Here is a 23997-nt window from a genome sequence, read left to right as displayed (position 1 = left end):
GGCCACCTTTCTTCTGAGATTCATTCTTAACCTTTCTGAAACGTCACCACTGCGTGTGTCAGCGGAGTGTGTGTGAGCAGGGCAAACCATGTTCCACTGCTTTAGACGCAGGGGTACCGAAACTCAGTTTGGCAGGCACTGGAAAAAAAGCGGTTGCGCTACTGAAGGCTGTATATATATTCTTTTATATACAATATATTTTATATATAATGTATATATATTTTGTATATATAGATATTTATATATATACATATACATATATATATAAAAATAAAATATAACTGGCACTTGTGTAAGCACTGGGGCCACACTTCCCCAGGTACTCGAGCAACTCCCATGGCTCCAACACGAAGAGTGATTGAAGTGTATGTGGATGTGTGTAAATGCTATTACACTTATCCTTCTCTCCTCCTCCTTGCTCTCAAAGCTGTTATGGCTTCCCATGTGACTGCTCGTCAGCCCCTATGGTGAGCTAGTCTGACTTGCTAACGTGGTAACAACAACAAAAATCAAAACTTTTTTCCTTGTTCTGATGTTTCAAGTGAGTTGAAACAGCTCCTAAAGGGGTCAGAAAGAACAGGCAAGCAAGAAGTCTATAGTTGGTGGCTGAGAGTTGCTAATTTGACTCACTGTGATTCCTCAGGATGCTTTCATTTGGTGCATACAGGTGAAGCAGTAGTTACCCGAGAGCTCCTAGTTGCCTGTGGGTAGTGCTCCTTGCCTGCACATTCCTTCCCTGTGCTATCTCTGGAGCTCACCTGACTGCACAGCCAATTCAATAACCACACCAACAGGAAGCTGAGGGTTTTTTTCTGCCAAGTTAATATACTGAATCAAATCTGTTTGCATAGTAGTCAGACATGTGCTAGAACTGAGGCAAAGCAGGCAGTGGGGATAAGGACCAGCTGCAGGGGAAAAAGACCAACTGGGCAGGAAGGGGCCCAAGACTTCAGCACAGCACCAAGGCACCAGGAGAGCATGTTTCTGGTGAGGCACCCTGGCTTCCTTCCATATCAGCAGGCCAAGATTTGCTAGAAACTCTAAATTACTTTTCACTTATGTTTTTTCTTCAGAGATGAAAAAAAAAAAAAAAATCCAGGAAACTAATAAAAAGTGCTTTAGCAAACTGGAGTTAAGGTCTAGTCTTTGCCTTGGACACAACAGTTGGACACAACTCAGACTTACAGAATAGCTAAGTATCATACAGACTTCAGAGGCTGAGAACCTTTTCAGAGGAAGATGTGATTATGTCCTGGGATTCTTTTAATGAAAATATAGGTGGTTAAGTCACTACTGAGTGGGGATTTGACATTTTGAATTACAGATACTAAAGCTATTTAAAGCCTCTAACATTGCATGGCTAACCATTAGCTGTCTCAAAACAAGAAAGGGCTAGATGGGGTTGCTCATTAAAGTTTTTGTTTTCCCTCTCTGCCCCAGCACTTAACTTTGATCTTTCTGCTCAACCACTAGAAAAAGTGAGGTACTGCTTGTAAGCAAAGAGTTTTGGGTAGATAGTTTCTTTTTGCTTGTTATAGCAACTATCATTTAACACCCCCCTACACACACTCTTAGCTGTCCTGGAGGAGGGGAAGCAAATCTCACTGAACTACTTGACAAATTACTTCTTTTGCTATTCAGATTTATATCACCTTGCACTAAGCAAACTAATTAAAAAAAAATAAATCCTTTCTTTACCTGAAGCTTTGTTGTGCTAGCTATTGCACAAGGACATTGGGCCTAGGCAGTTGCACTGCTTTGACAGAACTGGTACTTAAGTTGTTGGACCCTGAAAAGCACTGTATTACTTCTAGGATTAGCATCTATTCTCCTGATAGAAAGCACAAAAAAAAAAAAAAAAAAAAAAAAAAAAAAGGCAAAGAAGCTCTTAGTATTTCAAATAGTCTAGCTTAAGGCTGAGCATAGAACTTTTCGTATCCACACCTACCACACCTATAATCTAGCCTGATGTGTGGACTTAAGTGGATTTAAGGATTTGGGCAAGTTTTCTCATACAAAGGAATGGGAGCATTAGTCGCCCCCCCGAGCTTACCACGTGGCTTGGATACTGCATTATACTGCAGTGATTAGTTACTCTGAAGCTACTTTTAAACCTCATCTAAGCCCTTGCTATGCTTAAGCCATACTGTTTGAGGGAAATCATTACTAGCTTTATCTATGTACATACTACTTGCGTTTTCACTCCTCCCTCTGTAACCTTAGGTAGAATGGTAGTGTGCAGTTTAGTGTTCCCTGGAGCATCTTAAAAGGTGTTCAGAGTTACTGCTAAATAATTCTGAAAATGAAGCAGTAAACATGGTGCAGATGCATGAAAAGCTTCACAAGTGAAGAAAGGTTTCCAGACATTTATTTCTGGAACTGTACACCAGGTATTAAAGTACAACAAATACAAAATAATGCTCAAAAAAATCAGTGTTTATGTACAAATATTAAAACCAATGCAACAATAGCGACTTCCTCTTGAACATCTGATACTAAAACTTGTTCCGATTGTCACTAAATCTGTTGTTATGCACAGGGTACTTGCTTTGAACTGAGAATAACTGGAATCTCTGTTTTATTAAGAGGACTATAACCATACCTACTGTATTTTACAACTGATAGTATTTTCCTTCTTTCAATGAAAAATAGGAATAAAAAAAATAGTAACCTTGTCATTATTTTATAAATTACTGTATTTAGTTTCCCCGTCTGTAGACAATGTGCTTGTAATGCTGGGCAAAATAGTGTCCCTGTTGGTCAGTTTATCCATTAGTTTACATTCAAAGCTGAAATATTCACTAGAGACTTTGGTTAAATTAAGTAGTATCGCTATGTTCTACTGGATCTGACATTTTCATACATTTTTGACTCTCAGTTTTAAAACTTAAAAACAGGAAATAATTGCACAATTCATTGACCTAATTGTACACAATTTAGTATTCTTCAAACAGTATTGTACATCCTTCAAGTAAATTCAGCAGTTTGACCATGACAAGAGGAAAACTAAACATTTAAAGATCTAGCATGAGAAGATGATGTATGACTAACAAAAGTAAAAGTATTGCTATAATCACAGCACCAGTTACACTTCTAAATGAATCAGCTATCCTCTTCAGATTCCCTGTACATAAAAAGGATACATTTACCAACACTGCAATTGCCCATTATGGATTTTTGGTTTGTCTGTATGAAGAAAAAGTGTGGCAAAGGACAAAGAATTCATCACAGTTTGTTATAAGAATTGTGCTTCACCATCTAAGAACCAAGGCAATATTTCTTCATATGTTACAATTCAGTTATCTTCATGCTGACTTTCAAAACGCAATTCTTTTAATAAACAGTAACAAGTTCTCCATTTAAATGTTTAAACTGAGAGAAAAATAAGTAAGTCCAGCTTTTAAAAGAAAAATTTCAATAAATAGCTATTTTACATGGATAAAGTCATAGTGGTACAAATTTATGAATGTCACATCAAGCATGCACAAAAATGTAACTATACACAGAAGTAGTCAGAAAATATTGAAATAGATATCTAAAAAGATATGAAGAATTTACATATTTACAAAATCTTGCAAATTATTGCCTCATTTTAACAAGGAATTAAAAGTAAACGATACCAGCTAGCTAGCCAACAGGCTAAATAAGATCAGCATTTAAAAATCTATTAGACTAGCCGGAATTCATTTTTCTCTCATATCATTTTCTGAATTTTGGTCAAAAGTCTTTATTAAATAACTAAAGTGTCCATTCAACTTGCTGACAACCCAAACCTTAGACAAGTCTCTGTCTACATTAAGATCCCAGCAATGCATAGATAAACTGAATATATTACTGCATCAGCTAATGAGAATGGGCATGTTCATTTAAGTGCAACTGGTATAAGCATTCAGTCATCTTTGTATAATGAATTTTTATACAGACCAGCCACTCACTGTAAACCCATAGTTAAACTTGAATGTATAACAATGAAGGATTATGGCCAGTATTTTACAAAATTACAGAAAATGTGTTGATTCATAAACAAAAGAAACAAGGTACAAAGTTCAGCACAAAACACAGCAACAAGAAGCTGACAACTTGGCTAAAAATGTCAGAGTACAACACAGGGCCAAGGCTACCCATTATTTACTGTGTACTTACTAGATTTACATACTTCAGATGTATAAGTTAAGAATTGATTACACAATTATGTCTACTTTTGTCCACTGTGCTAAACTATTTTTTTTTTTAATATGGTAAATGTGCTATTGCGTAAACACTTCAAAGCAATCTTCATTACAATGCTTTAAAGAAAACTCCATACGCTGCATCCAAAACTCAGGATGTCAATGCAGTTCACAGTATGCATAATAAATACCCTCTTCCCTTTCAAATATTAAAGTTACTACTTTCTAATTACTCAGCATAACCTTGAAGCAATTATTACAAATATCAACAATGCAGTCAAACTTAATCATTTAGTTAATGAAAACAAGTTAGTGGCAATTAGATTTGTGATATGAACAGTGCAAAGAAAAGTGTGGAGGGAAAGGCATAATCCTACTGAAATAAATTGCAGTTTCTTACTAAAAAACCCTGCAAGTTGTATGCTACGAGAACATATTACAAGCCAATACTATGTTTGGTTTGACACTTCCAGAAGAATTAGAACAATTCGTTTCAAGACAGAAACTTTGTGAATGGCTAAATTGCACTCAGTGTTCAGAACAAAAATTTACAGAAGTTAAATAGTTACTGTCATGGGAAACATTTTCACTGTTGTCATTTCATATTCCACCAGGGTAGAGAAGTGCCATTTTTGAGTCAATTACTTGCCAAAACAAGCAAATGCAATCCACACTAAAGAAAAACTTTCAAATATATACTTCAAGGTTCTACTACTTCTAAACTAGACAGTCCCTCAAAACCGTAACACTTTGAACTGCAGTGCTCCAAACAATTTAAGATGTCTTCCAAGATGTAAACCATTTAGTGGTAAATCCTAAGCTGTGCAGACTGTAGTTTTATACAACATCAGCTGCCTCAGGAAAAGTTAAGTTACACAATTACATTACTCTTCAAAGTTGTGGACAAACCCATCAGAATACAACAGGCTAAAATGCATCTGTTTAAGCCAGTAAGTTTGAAGTACACAGACACCTCTGGCAGTAATAATTACTTCCGTGTAAGGTAGCCATGGCCTTAATTTTGCAACAGCATCCAAGTGTAGGTCTTCATACTTTACTCATTTTAAGTCCCTTGTGCTAGCTTCCACCAAGATGAACTTGCTGTTTTGTAAACTGAAGTGCTCTAGTTTAGTATCACATGAGAGAAGGTTCCATTTAAAAAACATCCTTGTATGTTTGTGCAGTTTAAATTAAAGAAACCCATCCCTGCCTTTATTAAAAAAAAAAAGAAATGCTACATTGAGCAGGGATCAGGATTGGTACCTGTAAACATTGTTATTCCACTGCATCTGTTACGGCAAAAGTAACTTAGACTAAAAAGCCACTCCAATCAGTTCAGAACTTCTGTGCTGGTTTTGAAATGGTGGCCTCTGTCTACAGGCTTTAAAAAAAAATCGAAGCAGAGCTTAAAGCTGCACCACAGAGTTCTCTTAGTCCAAACTCTGCCGAACATCATATGACATTTCCACATTTATGGACTGAAAAAAGAAATCACTCTTGATAAATCAAGATATAGTTCTATACATACAAAGACATCACTGATGTCATAAAGTTCAAACTTCCAGTGAAAGACTAAGCAAACTTGATAGCTCGCATCAAGTTTACTACTACTGCATAAAGTACCCACTGTTGGTTTAGTTCTCCGCAGAGTCATTCTGAGTGAAGAGCGGTATGTTGGTGTAGAGTGTGGGTGTTGATAAAACCATTTGTCTCATTTGCAGATAGACTGCTGAAGTCAGCTACTGAGACAGCCATTTTGGCACTGGTAATATGATGTGTGTGGTTCTCAAAGTCCACACCAAGGTTATTTACAGAGACATCATTCATGAAAGATTCTGGGACAGCAATCCCCATTTTCAATCTCTTTGCAGGTCTTTCTGACTCCTCACTGCACATGTTCATTGGGTTAAGCTCCGAATGATAAAAGCCAGTCTCAAATAAATTAAAACAATCACTTTCACCATTGCTTGGCAAGTTAAGCAATTCTTCCGTTCCAACAGGCACATGATTAACTGGTGCTCGGGGTAAGCTGTCCATAGGAGGAAAGGCATCATCCAGGCAGTTCACATCAGAAGTGTGGCAGACTGTAGCTACACTATTGGTCAATGCTGCAAAAAAAAGATGAACACAAACGTAAATAAAAGTTACTTATATAGTTACAACAAAAAAGATATTACCTTACACTTAATTTTTTTTTCTTGATTTACCTGTCAACTCATTGGCAGTGATAGAGTTCAGAATGCTTAGCTGCTGATCAGGGATGGACTCTGTTCTATTATTAGAGGTTAAGGCTGAAGAGTGTACTGCTCCACCATGCGCTTCTGCTTCATCTACCAAGCGATCCATGTAGTCCCTAGAAGGACGTTACATTTATAATGGACTGTTTAACACGAAAACAAGGTCTAAAACGAAGATGGATTTGAGTTGCCACTGCCATTGCAACATTATATTGCAACGTTGGGAAGAGAAACATAATCTTCTATATTCACAATTTACAGCAGGAAACATATATTCCAAGAACTTTATACTTACGTGACTCCTGGATGATGGTTGTATCTCTTCTTTCCAAATCTTGTTTGCTGAGCAAAGTAATCATAACGTTCTGACTTTTTCCACATGTAGTAAAAAGCCACACACTCAGCAACTGTTCTGGTTCTTACCTAAAGGAAGGCAAGAAGAATGGACAAAAATCAATGCAAAGACTTATGTTTTGTCATCTCCCCATTCCCCATGTTCCTATAATATTGTTAGTTTTACTATTCTAGGATCTGGAAAACGCCAATTTGGTTACGAAATTTTAAAGAGATCTACAGTTTCAAGTATGTATTATATCTCTTCTACTGTACTAACTTCAGTCTTATGTAAAAGATAGATTAAAACTGTATCTACACATGAAGCATTTCAGTTCACAACCTACATAATTTTATACCACACAACAGACACTCTCTTAAGAAGGAAGAGACTCAACAAATCAATAACCCAAGAGAAATAAAGCAGGAATTAAATGCTTTTTTTTCCCGGTAAAGTTAGGAACTGCTGAAGTTTTGATAACAAATCTGCACAACAGTAAATGATCTAAACAACAAAACAAAATCGTAGTCTTGTGAGCAGGTATAATTTAATCTACATTAACTATTTGTTTCTTTCCCCAAAACAGAAATTACTGTGCAAAGTCAGATTCTTAGACAACAAACCATTACTACATCCTTATGAAACATATCCATCATTATGTCCAGATATATTTCAGATCATCAACAGCCCATAGTTCTAGCATATGTTTTATTATAAGCTAGAATATGCAACTATATTCAGATATAGTCTGGCAGTAAACTACACTTATGTTAAGAGTTTGATCAAACTCATAGAAGCATCAGAGGCAAGCCCCAAATGCCTTGGGATAGTAAAGAACCTCGCTAGTTTGAGACGCAAATATACTAGACAGGGAGGAAATGAACTGATGTACACAGGCACCACCTAGTATCCGAAGTCCCAGCTGACACACTGTAGTACCAGCGATAAAGAGGCATCTCATTTAACTTCTCCATGCACTAGCTCTCCTCTAACTGATGTCTTCCATACAGAACTGACATCAGCCCGTCCTGGGTACCAGAAACTGTCAATAAAAAAGATCTTTCCCCAAGCTTTCTGACATTTTACCTTCTCAGCAAAAACCCACTGGATTCCCTAGACAAATTCTGGTCCATTGTGACAGATACATCAACTCATGTGCTTTGTCGCACGTTGTAAAAAAGTATTTATAAGTCCTTTATTGGCATCTCTGCTGAATTACTGTTTATTAGCAAGTTCCATTTAAAATTGGAACTACCCAAACGTTTGCCTTAAGATGGGTTCAGCCAACTATTGGGTAGAATTAGCTGACTTTTGTTCCAACAGCAGCCACAACCCTATTAAACATTACCTAAAATATGACAAAAAGGCTAGTCTCCTAAAGAAAAAACTCAAGATGGTACCAAAAGGTAAAGGAAACATACAGAAAGTTTGTAAACATCTATTTAAACAAATTGTCAACTATACCAAATGATACATATTTTTGATGAAGAACACAATCCCTATTCTTCAAATGGAAGAGAGTCAATCAGAAGCAATCCAGATTAAGATTAGAACTCCTTCACTAGCTAGAAACCAGACTACTGACAGATGACTACAGCACTTTTTATTCTGGGAATACAGGTATAAGTCTGTTTCTGCAGAATTACACCTTTCTGGTGACTATGGCAAAAACGGGTCACATAAAGATCTATTTTTCCCTTCCACAGCCATTGTATGCAAATACTATACACTACTGCTAGGAGAGGAGGACTTTTAAACTAAATTATAATACAAATTCATAAATGGTAGTAATATATACACAAGCAGATTTCAGAGATAATATATTGACTCATCTTGCAACCCTTCTCTTTTCCAATGACACCTGAGATAAAATTAGCACAAAAATGACAAGTTGGTTGTAATATGCTGGTTCTTTTTTCACTTTTCTGCATGGCTTCTGACACGTGTATTGCTTTAACAGATTTTCACCATTACATCATCTACCAATTCTTCCACTAACTGTAAACCACTTACCTTGTTTTTCTGTATGAGATGAAAGTCTTTTCCATAAATCAGAAGTGCATGTTCAAAGCTTCTGCATTCTTCTTCTGTCCATGCTGTCATCTCTTCTAGACAAAAGTAATACAATAAACTTATTTTCACCAGCTAACCTTTTAGAGAAGCAGAATAAAATATTTATGCTACTAATGCATGAAAATTCAAATGTACTGTAAAAAACCAATAGATCAGTTATTCAGAACCACGTTCTCTACCCTACCGCACAGATACTGTACTTAAAATTTAACATTCTTGTTTAGAAATCATGATCTCTTACTTGTAAGTCTTTATAACACCTTTGATGGGCAAGGCCAAAGGGCATTTAGAAGCATTCATTTCCTATTTCTTTTTAAAGAAGCTTGTCAACAAAAATCCAAGATTTGGAAAAAAGCATCAAGATATCAAGAAGATTATTTTTCTGAAGTATCTCTTCTTACAGAGGATACAAAGAACAATGGTTGTTGGAAAAAGAGAGTAAAGCAGCAACCTGTTTTAATTTTTTACAAAGCCTACAGTTTCTAAAATTGAATTTCAGTTTTACAATTAAAAACACTAAAAAAAAAGAATCAAACAAGGGACTGATTTATTGCATGGCTGCAGCATTTCATAACATGTTTTATGACAAAGCAGTTCAAATTATATGAAAAGGTCAGTTTCATCTCAACTATTCTAGCTTTCCTACCTTGATTATAGCTTTGCATCTGGATATAACAAAGGAGGGATATTTCAGTCACCTTAAATTCATAGTGGTGATAAAAAAAGTTTCTGTTTAGCTGACATTTAAAGTCAATGGGGGAAAAAACCCACAACATTTCAAAACATTTCTGGAAGTGGATACTGGAATGAAGACCTTTCTGCTCCCAGATGAGGATGATAATCACTCGGCTACAAAACCATTTTCTTTCTCACCCCATTAATTTTGCACTCCTTTCTATAGAGTTCCCCAGCTTCAAAGAGAAGAGCGGATCCCCGTGTAAAGTCTCACAGTTAAGAAATTCTCTTGAGATGTGGATTTGAACTCTCAGTTTGAGAACAGCACTGAACTTAAGTGGGTAGAGTAGATCATAGCACAATGGTTACCCTAAAAGACAGGCACTGAAAGCATTATCATCCCTTACCATTTTAACTAGAATATTGTAAGACCCATTTGATTTTTTTTTTTTTTTTTTTTTTTTGAAGTGCAAGTATTAGTCCTCAGGACAGAATTCGGGGCTCTGAACCACAAATGGATAGAGGTACTTTTTGGTCCTGAACCGGGAATCTCTATCTCAAAGGGGTGTGGGATTTCAGACATAGCCTTGCGACTGGGATTTCTTTATTGTTTGGCTCTATGCAATCTCTTCTCACACAAGAGCTTTCTGGAACACCATTCTGCTACTCCTTATTGTCCCCTTCAGCAGTACCATAGATACTTAGCTTTGACAGCCCCTAACTAGTAAGCACTCAAGTGTCCTTTGGATCCAGTTCTAAGTAGTATCTGCTACACTAACTATTTCTACCAGGGCTCACAGTTCACTTCAGCTTTATGCAACACATATGTTAAAACATTGGACAAAAACTCATCTTTGCTAAATGGTAAACTCTGTTTTTCATTTTAAGAAGTAACAAAGTTAGAGACAGGATGGAAGTTCATTTTCCATTGTAAATTCAAACAGAGCTCTCCTCACTTTATCCAAGATCTACAGAACTATATGAAGAACCAGTTTAGGCTGGAGTAACACAATGTACCAACAGCACACTGCAGTATCTGTGCGGTGAGGTAGAAAGTCGGGCTCATTTATATATGCATCTATGTTCTCCTGATTCTGGTACAAATGTTGCTAGATTATAACTGACTATGATCTCAAAAAGTACTCTAATGTGAGAAGTACTCTAATGTGGATGAGAACTGCCTTGTGGGAGCAAAGTCATGGCTCCCCTCTCTCGCTCCTCCATCTGTGCCATCTATCCCAGTTCTCACAACAGCAGTGGAAGAAAGGAGGGGATAAAAGGTATAAAAGCAGATCCTGCAACCTTTATACAAGTTGCAAGTTTCTTTAGCAGGAATTTCCAGCTGGCAAACAGTTAGAATATATTTAATTTGTGCCAAAGGCATCATGCAAAGGGACAAGCTTGTCATTCTAGTTCTCATTTTAGTTTTTCTACACAAATTTATTATTTCAAACACACATTTCTGAAAAATCAGGTATTCTCTCTCTTACCCTGGGATGCCTTTCCATTTGAGCAGTATCTCTCAATTGCTTCTTTAACATTATGGCTACTTTTGAGAAGTTCATAGAGTGCCTACAAAATAGAAGAAAGTCTTTTTAAAGAGTCAAGGTTTGCAAATATCCAGTCTAAACTTCTGAAACTAGCCTTGCAGGCAGTATGCCTCATGTCAAAATAGATAATTTATCATTATATATGATGAAAGTTTAAAAAATAAGCAAAAGGAAAACCGTCCAAAAGTTGAGAAAAGGTTTAAGGAAATTTAAAATATTATATGCAATTATTTAAAAAGTTGGATTTGTTAAGAACTTGGCAATGCCAAGAACAGACCCCAATGCTGCCAATGTTCAAATACTCATAAGCTTAAGCACAGGCTTAAAATTACAAATAAGACCCTGGCCCCATTAACATCTAATTAAAAAAAAAAAAAAAAAGAAAGTCGAATACGGCTGCCTTTACAATACAACCAAAGAAAAAGAACACATGCTAATTACAAACCAATGTGTCACAAATGGAGCAGGATACAAAACATACTTGTTCATTGTCCCGTGTATGTATTCCTTCAGGAATTCTGCCAATCATTTTCTCATTTCCTGTTCTTAAAGAGGTTTCGAAAAGGTATTCCTTAACTTTACTTTCTGAGATCACATCAGGTTTCCAAAGTAAATGGTCTTCATGTTCATAGGCTATTAAAAGAGAAATCTATTAACGTCAGGTATGACATTTTTAAGACTGTAACATAAAAAAGCCATTTCACAAAGACAAAAAACAGGAACACAGAAGTAGTCAAATCAAACACCATCTTGCTACTTGTAAATTGCAGCTCACTTTTTCCCCAGAAGCCTGAGTTAAGAGGCAGACCCTGCAGTGTGGTATGGTGAAGAGATTCAGGTTCCATTAGGAGGAGATAAGGGACTGAGCCCTAAAGACAGAGTCTTTACAGACAATCAATTTGTTGACAGCTAGGTAATTCAAGTTGAATTATGTGTATGTGCACATCATCTTCATATAAACAAACTAGCAAAACCACTCAGTTTTATTCACCTGTTTTTAACAAATAAGCTATAGTTCGCAGTAACAGAGTAGGATGTTACTTTGATACTTCAAACATTACATGTCAGCCACCTCTCTCCTTTTTCTTCTAACTGGTCATTCTCAGCTAAAATTTGCCAGAACTCAGTGGAAAATCTAGTTTTTGCCAAAACAGAGCGGATATCTAGATATCAATATTATGATTTCTTTTTCTGGTCATTAACAGCTAGCCTTATGGGCTACATTACAGATTTTACAAGCTATCAGGATTTATATTCCTGCTTCAAAGTACACTGAAATCACATGTGGATCTCTTAAGTAGCATATCTGAAAGACAATAAATTGGAAATACACAAGCGTTGGCATGGACCTTTGTCAGTCTACACACGCATTTAAATTCTAGATCAAACTTTACTCTGATCAATAGATGTGATTAGCATTACACATGATCCTTCATGTACCACTAGCAATAAAAAATTAGCAATACAAAATTAGAGAGTTATCAGTTCAACACACACAATAATCATAATGGCTGTTACAACACAAGAGATGAAGAGAATCAGTCAAAAGTGAGGAATAAAATTATGCTTCCTCAAAAAGTGCTGTTATGGCTTAAGAACAGGAAAAGCTTTCAGATAGAAGCATTACAAGGGTAAGGTTTATAGAAGATCAGACTGCCATCTAGGACAATTCTAGTAGCTGGGAGTACATAGCAAACATAAAACCTCTGTTTGCCATCACCAGCTCTTCATGGAGTACAAAAGAAGCTTTCACAGAATCACCATTACATAGAAGGGTATGATTTCTCAATTACTGCCAAGTAGTTCTAAAATCCCAAAGCCTGTTTATCCCAGTATGCACAGTACCTCCACTCACTTAGTGAGGTCCAACCTCTCCGAGCACTCCTGAAGCTCAGTTTCAACTTCCTTTATCAAACAAGACAACTCAGCACTTCTTGTTGGAATCCATATCTGATATTCTCAATAGGAACTGCTCAGGCTCTCCCAGCTAGCAGTTACCTATTTGTTCTTGGCCACGCCAGTGGACAACACTCTCACTGGTTTTCTCTAGCACCACTTCATTCCAGACAAAGTTGTCAGTTAAGCCCTTCTTGCTCATCTTCTGGCTATTGGCCCTTCTCTCTCTCTTGGCCAAGGAAAGGCCAAAAAATGCAAATACTTACAGGACTATCCAGATAAATGCTGGTTTAATCCTCTCTCTCTTACGACTGGTAAGCATCAAGCTTGAATCTCAGAAAACAGCAAATTCCCCTATATCTTTTATGCAACACAAGAGATGTTCACGTTGCTAATGCTTGCACCTCCATACTAAACTTTGCTCTTCCCTATTGCAAAGGATTGTTATTTGAAAAGCAGTGGATAATGGTGTAAAGACTTTATATGTTTGACTAAAATAATATTCTTATAAAACATTACAGTTTGAAAACAAGTAATTTAGAGAATGTTGAAAACTTGCAGAAAAAAAGAATGCCCTTTGTTTAAAAACATATCTCCAAAATTGTTCCTTAATTTCATGGCTGGTTCCACTCACAAGCAAATTTCTTTCAGTATCTACTTTTTGAATTCCACAGCTGTACGTGCTATGCTTTTCCTCACAGTGAAGATTTTTAAAGATACATAATAAAACTCTTAATAAAAGCCCTTTTTTCCCCACCCTACCACAACTGCATTTTTAACCCAAATTTACACAGGAATAACATCATACTTATAACATTGTACTTTATAAAACATAAAATATATCACAGGACTTGCACCTTCTGCTTGTGCTATAGAATTTTAAAACAGTTTATTTCTTTATGTTCTTCACATTTGTTCTGTAACCTATACAAGTTAGGCTTGCCAAAAAGCAAGCAAAGAAAAATACTGTTTTGAAGATTTTTCAACTTAAAGCATGCCCTTAGCACAGTTAAGAACTCACCCTTTTCATCATCATTGTATCTGCCAAGGTAAGGTGGAATTTCAGCCTGATACTGTGAACCAACCATTATTTCCTGAAGAGGTAACAAAAACAAAGCTATCAGCTCAATATTTAATGCATGGAAACATTAAAAAATTGCCATATAACACAGCACTCAGCACAGAATTCTAGAATTAAGGTACAATGTGTATTATTAAGAAAAAATAAGATTTATAGTAAAGTTTTTATTTTAACTTTTTTGTAGAAATAGTTATTACCTTTCTCAAATCTTCAGATGAATTGCCATTGTCCGCCTCTACATCTTCACCATCTGATTCCTTATCTCCATCACACGTAGTGTTTGCTTCAGACATATAAAGAAGTAGGTTTTTAGCTAGGAAGAATTTTCAGTCAATCACAGAACTAAAAAGAATTGTTAAATTCTTTTTTTTACTTTTGAAAGGAGCACCTGCTTTTATTCAAGGAAACACTGATCAAGAATCTGTTAATCTACATTTCTATCAAACTATAGCATGAAGTCAGAAAGTACTGCTATTTACATACTGCAGAATTGAAACATTTATCACCACTGCAACTGAGACAGTCTACTGTATTTCTCACAGTCGAAAGGAAATAAGACAACTTTTCTTCATCAATTTTTCTCAATAAAAGCTTACACCTTACAGAAAAGGTATAAGAGAACAGAAAAGTAGCATGGCTATGATTTTGCCCCAGCTAATCACAAAGAAAGTAACGTTGAAGGCAAGTATTTACTGCCTAACAAAACCTTTATCAGAGACTTTAATAAACATTCAAAACATTCTTTTAAACAAGACTGCCTCAACATGAAGATACAGCAGAGATGTACAAAATGCATCAAGCAAAATACAGCCAACTGCTTACTCCTCTTTACTTTATTTTTTTCCTCCCCTTGTAAAGAAAGACACCAGAACACTCCAAGTAACTTAAGACAGTACTTCAGAGAGTAATTCATATTTTAATCTCTGGAATGCTGTGGTATCGGGTTCTGAAGTAACTATTTTTACAGATTTATAATCCTTAATAAAATGGAATCTATGGTTATGATAAGATTAAAGTTATTCTGTATTCTCAAACTTCAATAATAAGACACTCACGAGGATAGCTGCAATTTTAACTTCTTCCTTATGACTAACCAGAATGGTCAACACCAGAAACAATATTCTAGATTGTGTGAACTGATGCTGTTCTGCTGTAGTCACTCCTACAATAACAGGTCTACCCCTTTTTGCTGTTAAAAGTAGCAGGCCAGAAGCTAACATGAATGCTGTATCTAATAACATGCCTGGATAATCATATGCAACTATATTTTCCAATTAATCCAAGTTTAATAAGATAACGTAAATTAAATGTTATAAACATTTATCTTGCAACTTAATGTTATCTTAGTATCAGAGAAACTAACAGGGCTAGAAGAAAAGATGAAATTGGCAACAGCACAGAGAACTGACATTTTTCTCCCTGAAATAGTGAATATTCAATTTTAAAATGTCCAATCAAGGGTTCTAATAGAGAAAGAGTAACATCCTAATAGAAAACTATGATAGCAGAAAACAAAGATAACCTTAGTCCTCAGCAAGATGAGGGTCTAATCAATTTTTTTCCATGAAGCTGCCACATTTTCAGTGTCATGTTCATCAACAGTTCACAAGCAATATTTGAGTGCCAGCAAGTTTGGGTTTTGCTTAAGAAAAAAAAAAGGACATTACCATTTTTAAGGGTTTTGTATCTCTCTATCTATGTGAATGTCTTACGCTACATAATCAGCAGCATGGAAAAGACTGCAACTGGAGATGACTCAGGTAGCATATCCCCTCTATCACCCCTCTTCTCTAGAGGGATGAAGAACTAATAGAAATGGCTCAAGATACTTTTCAAATTAAAACCATTACAAAGTCCTCTGTACTGCTCTAATTCCAGGACACCACTGACCTAAGCAACTGCAATAGGCAACAAGGAATACCTGGCCCAAGCTGGATAACTGTACTCCTGGTTCTCAGATCTTGCCCATAATAGCTCTATGGGCAGTGAAACTTTGGTGGCCTTGGGTTCATGGGCCCAATCCCATATAATACCACAATGAGGTCTGATGGAACAGTGTTGTATGTGCAAAGGGAAATAATACCAAGGAGAAATTACAGACCAATTTATGTCCTCAGACTGAATGGAGGAACCACTGGCTTAAAAATAGCAGCAATAATTTTAGTAGAGGAACACTAATTTAAAAGAATGGTTACATACTCCTGTCATTCAGTAACATATCTAAAATCATAGAGTGTGTTCCTCAACACATTACCTACTAACTATGGAAAGCTATTGTATTTGTAGAGATATTAACTGTATTTTTGTTTTGATCACAGAACCAAAAATATAGGTCTTTTAGGTAATCAGTAATACCAACCAAAGACAACATCCACGAGAATATCTTGCAAAGCACTATTCCTCAACTCCCAGTAAAGTCAGCAGCATTCTGTTCCTTTGGTATTTTAAGCTAAAAAGTTATATAAGATTGCACTGAGTTCTATTATAACATAAGGTTTCCTACATCTTAACGGTCGAGGAAAGAAGTCTGTAGCCTCGTGTGAAGTAACTGATGGTGTCAAGTCATCAGCAGAGGATTGTGTTTCTTCATCATCACCCGACAAGAGGTCTTTGGCTATTTCCTCCTGTATCATTAAACCAAAAAACAAAGCCTCAGAATTACTATTAAGCATAAACTAGTATGCATTTCAATTCAGCAAATCGTAAGTCCCATTAATTAAAATGAATTATTTTACTAAAACTAATTTCAGTCTGTACTCCCCTAATTAAAAAGCTAGTTTACTCCTCTTAAATCTGAGAACAAATATAGCCATTCATTTCAGAGCTGAACACAGGGGTTCTTTATTTTCCCCTCCTCTTCTATTAAAATAAAACATACAAGAAGTAACATCTGCAATCATCAATCTCAAAGGTTCCTCCAATTGCCTCTAATGAAAGATGCCAGTGGAAATTGCTTCAAAACTTAGAGACCTGTCGCACTCTGCGTCACAGATCTATCAAAACCATAACAGATTGTTATGCCCCTAAATTAAGGGGTGGGGGAGAGGGCCAAGAGTAGTTGTAAACATTTGACATTTGCAGAGAAGACAATTACAGGTAACAGACAACTTGTTATCTTCCCAAATCACACAAAAATGAAGTTTCTGTAGATTTAAAAAAAAAAAAAAGAAGAAGAAAAAAGGCACACTTTCTCCATTAGCCAACATGTTTGAACTCCTTTGCATAGAGGTTAGGGAGGGAAAGAACTGTATTGGACAACAAGCCGACTACATTTTTGTAGCCTCAACACAATTGTGAATCCTAATAAGAATCAGATGTGCAGAGCCATCATTATACCCTGCTTTCTGCAGAGTTTACCATTACATCATACTTACAGAAAGTAAAGAAAAAAACCAGATATATTTAATACCTACAGATTTTATAATCCAAACTACTAGCTGCATATGTCTTATAGCCAAAAATCAGGTAAGTCTCAGAATTTAAAATCAGCCTGCAAATCACACACACAAAAATAATGAAGTTTCAGGTTTTTATATCAGCAATGCAATACATGCAGTCTCTGTAGATAAAATAATCTCTCTCTTGTCCCCCAAAGTCAAGAACTTTCCAAACAATATGTATTTGAAAGGAACATTCCAAAGCATTCAAGAGTACATTTTCAAGTTATCTACATAAGTTTTCACGCATGACATGCATGTGGGAAGCCAGAACCGCTATAATTTCTGGAGTCTGCATACATTAAAATACGATGTAGAACTCTTTCAGAAAAACCCCATTTCTGTTTTTTTAAAGAAACATATTAAGTTCCTTAGATGTGCTTTGAAAGACTGTAGTAATATAGTGCAACTGAAGTTGTTATGTATTTGTAAGTGCAATAAGTATATTTAGAATCAGATTCTCAATGTCCTTGAAGAAGAATGAATTCAGAACAATACAGTTATTCTCGACTGTATATTCAAAGCATCAAAGATATGTATTTTGTAACATCAAGAGACAGTGAAACATAATTTGAGGTCACATGGGCTTCTGCTTTTAAGCTGTAATACAGGGAAAAATGCTTCTGACTTACTTTATCTAGAGTCATATCTGGAAGTTCATCTGCAAGTTCACTTGGAGAGCTATCGGCACTGGAACCTGCCATAACTGGAATCGTGGGTTCATAGCCATAGAATGCCAGTAAATCTTCCAATGGCATGTTTCCTTCCTAATACAAGAGGATTTACAAATGTTTCAACATTATGCCAAATACTTGTAAACAGTTCAGGCCTAAGAGGATAAGATGCATTTTGAAAGACAAAAGTGAAAAACAAAAAAAAGCCTAATTGAAAGCAGAAAACTTCATTACAATTTTTAACTATTTTCAGGCACATGACCAAAATAATTCATAACCATGTGTCCTGGCATACAGTGAGGTCCTGCCAGGCTATTGAAGAAAATTGTTTACTGGATAAACAAATGAACAAGACTTTTTCAAAGCTAATCAATTACAGTTTAGCTTTTTATTTGAAAATTTGCTCATTATCTGATTCATGTTATACAGCATAAGTGATTTACCCATGTTCCTTCAAGATAGAAGATATATAAATAGATAAATATCTTCAAGATAGAAAATACAGAAATGTAATAACCCCTCTACAACCAAGAACTGCAGAAAAACTGGAATACTTTAGTCCCACGTAGTAACAACTGCAAGTGTGCATTCAAAAAAACCACAAAAGCAAACTGTTACAGCAACTTTTTATTCCTCCTTTCCATCTCCTGCACAATATATTTATAAGGACTGCTGGGAAGGTAATATGAGAAAGACAGCTAATGATACAGAAGGTAAAAATCAAGGCAATTACTTTGCTTATAATTTGCTTTTCCAACAGCTTTTGATCAACCCCTTTTATTAAATGTCACCATACTATATCTCTTACCACAAATTAACAAAACAGCAAACCCTGAAGATTTTTGTGTTACCTGATCCAAGCCATGAAAGAATTAGAAATATTTCCAATATTTATACCTTTAAAAGTTGTATTACCTTTAAAAATTTCTTGTTGAACTCATATACTGATTAAATTACTTGTTTTCTTTAGTCAGCTAGGTCTTAGTCCTGCAAAGACTTTTCACAATAGGTAAACGTAAACTCATGTCCAAGTCTTTCCAGGATCGGGACCTAAAGTAATAAAGTGTTTAAGATGAGTGGCTCTCAGTTCTTCTTCCTTGTATTACTGAAGCAATAAGATCATTTTGTGGAGTAATAACTCTATTTTAACCACTAGAGTTGGCAAACTGCTTCACAATTATAATTGCAAGCTCATACCAGCAAAAACATAATTGTAAAGAGGAAGGTATCAGGACAAAAATCTAGTAGTACAAGCACCATCAATTCCACATTTAGAATATATATTTTACATTGAATATACAAACAACTCCAGATTTGATGCTAGAAATTACACTTTCCTGGAAGTTTCTTGACCAAAATCTGCAGTTATGCTGAGTAAGGTAAGTGGGTCATTGAACAGTAACATAACTAACATCAATTTGTGGGTGTTTAGCATTCAATGGGTGTTTAAAACGGGAGATGCACTGGCATGGAGGAAAAAGGGGTTTAACAGGAAAAACAAGTAATTAAAGAGCGTAAAATAGAACAGGAGAAGCCAAAGAGCATGTTGGTCATTTTGCACACCCATCAAATGCCAAATTCATGAAACTGAGACTGAGAACCACCATTTATGCAAATGAATGTTATCCATCATGCTTAAAACAGGACTGTTTGTTTTCAAATTGGAAAAAACAGAGACTGAACAATAGAATGAAACAAAGCCAGCTGTCATTTAATAGTATTTACAACATATAATTTTAACTTCATTTCAATTTATTAAAATCAGAAGTGCTAAGAATTGATATTAGATAATATAACTCTCAAACCAACTTCTATAATTTCTGTTCAAGAGTGAAAGCCTTATTAAATGAAAAGGAAGGATTTAAAATGAACATAATACTAATAGCTTTCAGAAGCTAAATTCAGCCTTTTTGTGAGGATGCACTACTATATCCTGATTAAACCTGACTTTTTTTTCTAAACAAGCTGCAAAGGCATTTTGCAGAAACGGCATTATGCAACACAATTTCAAGAGCAGGCTTTCATTGAAACAGATACAACACATACAAACATTCAGGAGAAGGTAAATCACTCCTACCTTTTCTAAATCTTCGATTTCAGAGCTGAAATTTTTGCTTTCTTCCATCATTTCCTCTTCTTCGAGAGTTCGCTCATCATCATAATCATGTACCAGCATTTCAGCAGAAGGGTCAAAGTCATGATCCTCAGAGGATAAAGAGCCAACTATCAAAAAAAACTAATTTGAGTCATTTTTTTCTACACCAACACATGAAACTGCATTGCAGTAAAAAATGTTATGTGCATTCTTTTACATACAGGGTCAAGAATCTCAGTGGAGTCACGGTAACAAATTTCTATCTACCTAACAAACATAGCTGTTTTAGGTGACCTTCTGTTTTTGTATTTTTAAGTAGCAAATAGGTGCAACTTTCTCTCTTGCTGTACACAGTACTTTGAAGAGATAAGTAAACAACTGAAATAAAGTTTCAGAAAGTACCATCCCAAATTAAATTTCACTGAATAAAACGAGTGTCCAAAACATCACTGAAATCATTACTAAGGTAAAAAAGTATACGTCACAAGATTTCAAATACTGCAAGCACATCAACTGTGCCTCATAAATCAGAGACTGTGATTTGTAGCCTTTGATTACATTTATATGATTTACAGCTACGATAACTAGTATACCTTTCCACTGGTAAACAGCTAATGGGTTCTGAATCAGTTTCCTAATACCAAGGAAATAATAGTGAGACCCACTGTGGATTAAAATATCTCATTTGTGAGACTAAATTACTAAAACTAATTTAACTCTGGTACTTGATCAAGAAAGGAAGAACAAACATAGCAGAGCCTCAAGCAAAACAGAGGAAAAAACAGAAATAACAAAACCGTGGTTATGGATCACAATAATTAACAAGTTATTGTGACAGCTCTGTAGTCTAACACTTTTTCATTACTCAAGAGCTACTCACAAGTCATCCAAAAGAGTGCTTATTTTAAGCGAATTTTATCACCTGTTGGGAAGGTTATCATTACATTCTACAAGTTTTAAAGATGCAAATATTCTGCACTTCAAAGTTGGTGTTCTCAAGTCAAAATTATCAAAATAACAGTGTGTTTTGTTTTCATGTTCACTTTCTTATGGCTTTCAGGATGGAGAAAATAAACAGATTAGCGTATTTCTCTTTCACTTCTGGTTTCCCTTTCTAGTTCTTACATAGTAGTGCTCTATTGCAATGTTTGGCTTACAAGTAGCAAAGAAAAGGATTCTTAAGTATTATTTCCATATGAGATCTTCCGAGCATCAAGGAAATATCTACAAAGTTCTTTCTCTTAAAACAGAAAAAAAAGGCAAAAAAAAAGCAGTATCCTTCTTCACAGTACTTCTAACTTTCGAAGAGACACATACACTAACACTTCTGAGTCTTAAAGCTTAATTTTTAGCACTTATGCTAAGTGTATTCCTTATATACAGGAAACAAAGGTAAACTTTGTCCATTTTAGCTTGCTTAAAACAATACTGTGAAAGTTCACAGTACCACAGGGAAACATTCAGGACAAAAACGCTTTTTATTCACATGCTATTCACATTATAGAGCGCAGAGCTCTCAACGTAGTTGATAATACTACTGCAATTACAATAATTACATTTACACCTTGAATTTTTCTAGTGTTAGATATTACATCCTGATCCTACAGTTTTTAAAGAACTATCAACTGTTTTACAGTAATCTTTTGTGTATGCGTGTATACACACACATAGAAATAAATATGAGATTACCGCTAGATACTTATTATGTGCATATGTGTGTATATATGTGTATATATGTATATGACATTATCAAGAAGCCAGAATTTTACACAAGCCTGTAGCTATCAGTAACAAAAGAGGCCTCTCTCCACACTACACGGCTTTACTGAGATGCTGGCTTAAAAGTGCTACAGAAACTTTGTTCTTGTGTGTATGGTTTCGAGCGACAGGAGCTATTGGAAGACCTCCTCAACACACATCTCTTTCTTTTAAAAAACAGGCAGCCTGGAGTTATTTACGTGAGTACGAAGTACTTAAAAAGCTACTAGGCAGGAGGGGATAACTTTGCAAAGGAGCAGGAAGGAGCAAGCGGCGTGCGGGCGCGGAGGTGCTGGGCAGCGGCGGGCGAGGACCAACCTGGGCTCGAGCTCCCGAAGGACGCCTGCAGGGGGGAGAGCAGAGGGGGTGAGGGCCGGGGGCCGCGGCCCGGCAGCCGCCCCAGCCCGCGGCCGCCGCGCCCCGGCGGGCCCGCGCCGCCGCGCCGGGCCCCGCTCGCTGCCCGCCGCCCCCAGCGCTCCGCCCGCGCCCCGCGCCGCCGGCGGGCGGGCGGCCCCGCTCCCCGCCGCCCTCCGCCCCGCTCCTGCTCCCTCTCGCCGCCCGCCCGCCGCTCCCCTCCCCCGAGAAAGCCCCCGGCGCCGCCGCCCCGGCCCGGCCCGGCCCCCCGCTCCGCTCCGCGGCCCGGCCGGGACGTGACGGGGCAGCGAGCGCCGGAGGGAGCGGGACCGGCCGCCGCCTCTCGCCCGCTCCCCGCCCGGGCTCGCTCCTCCTCCCTCCCGCCGGGCGTTTCTCCCTCGCCCGCGCTGCGGCGCCGCCGCCGCTGCCCGTCCCGCGCCCCCCGGGCCCGGCGCGGCGGCCGCGCCCCCCTCGGCGCCGGGCCGCGGCCTGTCGGCCGCCCGCGGGCTGCGAACCCGGCACCGCGCTGCGCGCAGCCCGCCGTGCGGCCTAGTCGCGCAGGCTCCCGCTGCCCCGGCGCGGGCGCCGCCGCCGGCCCCCCGCCGCCCCGCCGGCCCCCGCCGCCGCCGCGTCCGCCCCGGCGGCGCCTCACGGGGATGGCGAGGCGGGCGCGGGCGGGCCGGCGCCGCCGGGGCCCCGCGGGGAGCCGGCCGAACCCCGGCGCCCAGCCCGCTTTCCCCGCTCACCTCCGCCATATTGGGACGATCGGGCTGAGCAGCAGCGCTGCGCCAAGTGCCCGGATGGGGCCGCTAAGCCAATGGCAGCCGCGAGCCCCAGCCGGAGCCGGCCGGGGAGGGCGCGGGCAGGCCGCCGGCACCGCGCTGGGGCTGGGGCTGGCGCTGGCGCTGGGCGGGAGGCGGCGCGGAGGCAGGGGCGGCCCGCGGGACCCCACCTCCCGCGCCCGCCCGGCCCGCGGCCACGGCTGCCGGGGCGCCCGGCGCCGCCCCGCCCGGAGAGGGCGCTCGGCTCCCGCCGCGCCGGGGGCGCCGAGGGGCGCCGGGCAGGGGGTCTGCGCCGCCGCCGCCCCGCGGAGGGGAGCCCGCGGCTGGGGGGCTCGGCGCCATGCGCGGGGGCGGCTGAGGCGGCCCGAGCGCGGCGCGGAGTGGAGCCCGCGGGGAGCCCCCGGCGGCGTCGCGGCCGGCCCGGGAGTGCGGCGCAGCGGGTCTCGCGGCGTGGGCGAGCTCAGCCCTCACGGCCGAGAGCTACTGTGCTGCCCGGCGCCAGGGCCGCGCGCGGCCGCGTAAGGCAGTGCTGGAGGCGGCACCGGGGCGCCGGGGCGGAGGAGCGCGCGTGACCCCCCACGCGCGGCCCCCGGCCCCGACGCAGCAGAGCGGGGTGAGCGCGGCCCCGCGCCCCGCTGCCGCCCTTCCCTGCGGGGTGACGCTAGCCGTGACCGACACCTCGAATGTGCAAGTTAGTGCGTGTGCCGTCACTTTTTAGTGCTTTATTTTGTCCCGATCCACCAGGAGTGAGAATCTGACCGTTTTCGGCTTGGTTCTTTAGCATAAGCTGTGAAGATTCATGCTTTTAACTTTGGAAATTACATGCCTTTGCTCCTGGCCAAAATTGCATCCACCATACTTGCTGTATGAAGCACCGCTCCG

General features: G+C 38.9%; 1 protein-coding gene across 5 annotated transcripts; it reads right to left on the bottom strand.

Moving 5' to 3' along the window:
• Positions 1–2351: 2351 nt before the first annotated feature.
• LOC112995763 (mesoderm induction early response protein 3) lies at positions 2352–23176 on the bottom strand. 5 transcript variants are annotated; one of them, XM_064500644.1, is made up of 13 exons: positions 23080–23176; positions 22298–22322; positions 20204–20349; positions 18085–18219; positions 16519–16639; positions 14213–14298; positions 13956–14028; positions 11520–11671; positions 10979–11060; positions 8754–8848; positions 6702–6829; positions 6377–6522; positions 2352–6277 (listed from the first exon to the last, which is right to left on the bottom strand). In XM_064500644.1, the coding sequence occupies exons 1-13, from the start codon at positions 23086–23088 to the stop codon at positions 5820–5822; spliced, it is 1656 nt and encodes a 551-aa protein (XP_064356714.1). In that variant the 5' UTR covers positions 23089–23176; the 3' UTR covers positions 2352–5819. The 5 variants fall into 5 exon arrangements, with proteins under 5 accessions (XP_064356714.1, XP_064356715.1, XP_064356716.1 ...); XM_064500645.1 differs by having other exon boundaries at positions 8754–8845; XM_064500646.1 differs by lacking the exon at positions 22298–22322 and having other exon boundaries at positions 23080–23164.
• Between the last annotated feature and the right edge of the window lie 821 nt (positions 23177–23997).

This window comes from Dromaius novaehollandiae, chromosome W (assembly GCF_036370855.1).
Source record: "Dromaius novaehollandiae isolate bDroNov1 chromosome W, bDroNov1.hap1, whole genome shotgun sequence".
Classification (NCBI taxonomy): Eukaryota; Metazoa; Chordata; class Aves; order Casuariiformes; family Dromaiidae; genus Dromaius; species Dromaius novaehollandiae.
This window is presented reverse-complemented; position numbering and strand designations above follow the sequence as displayed.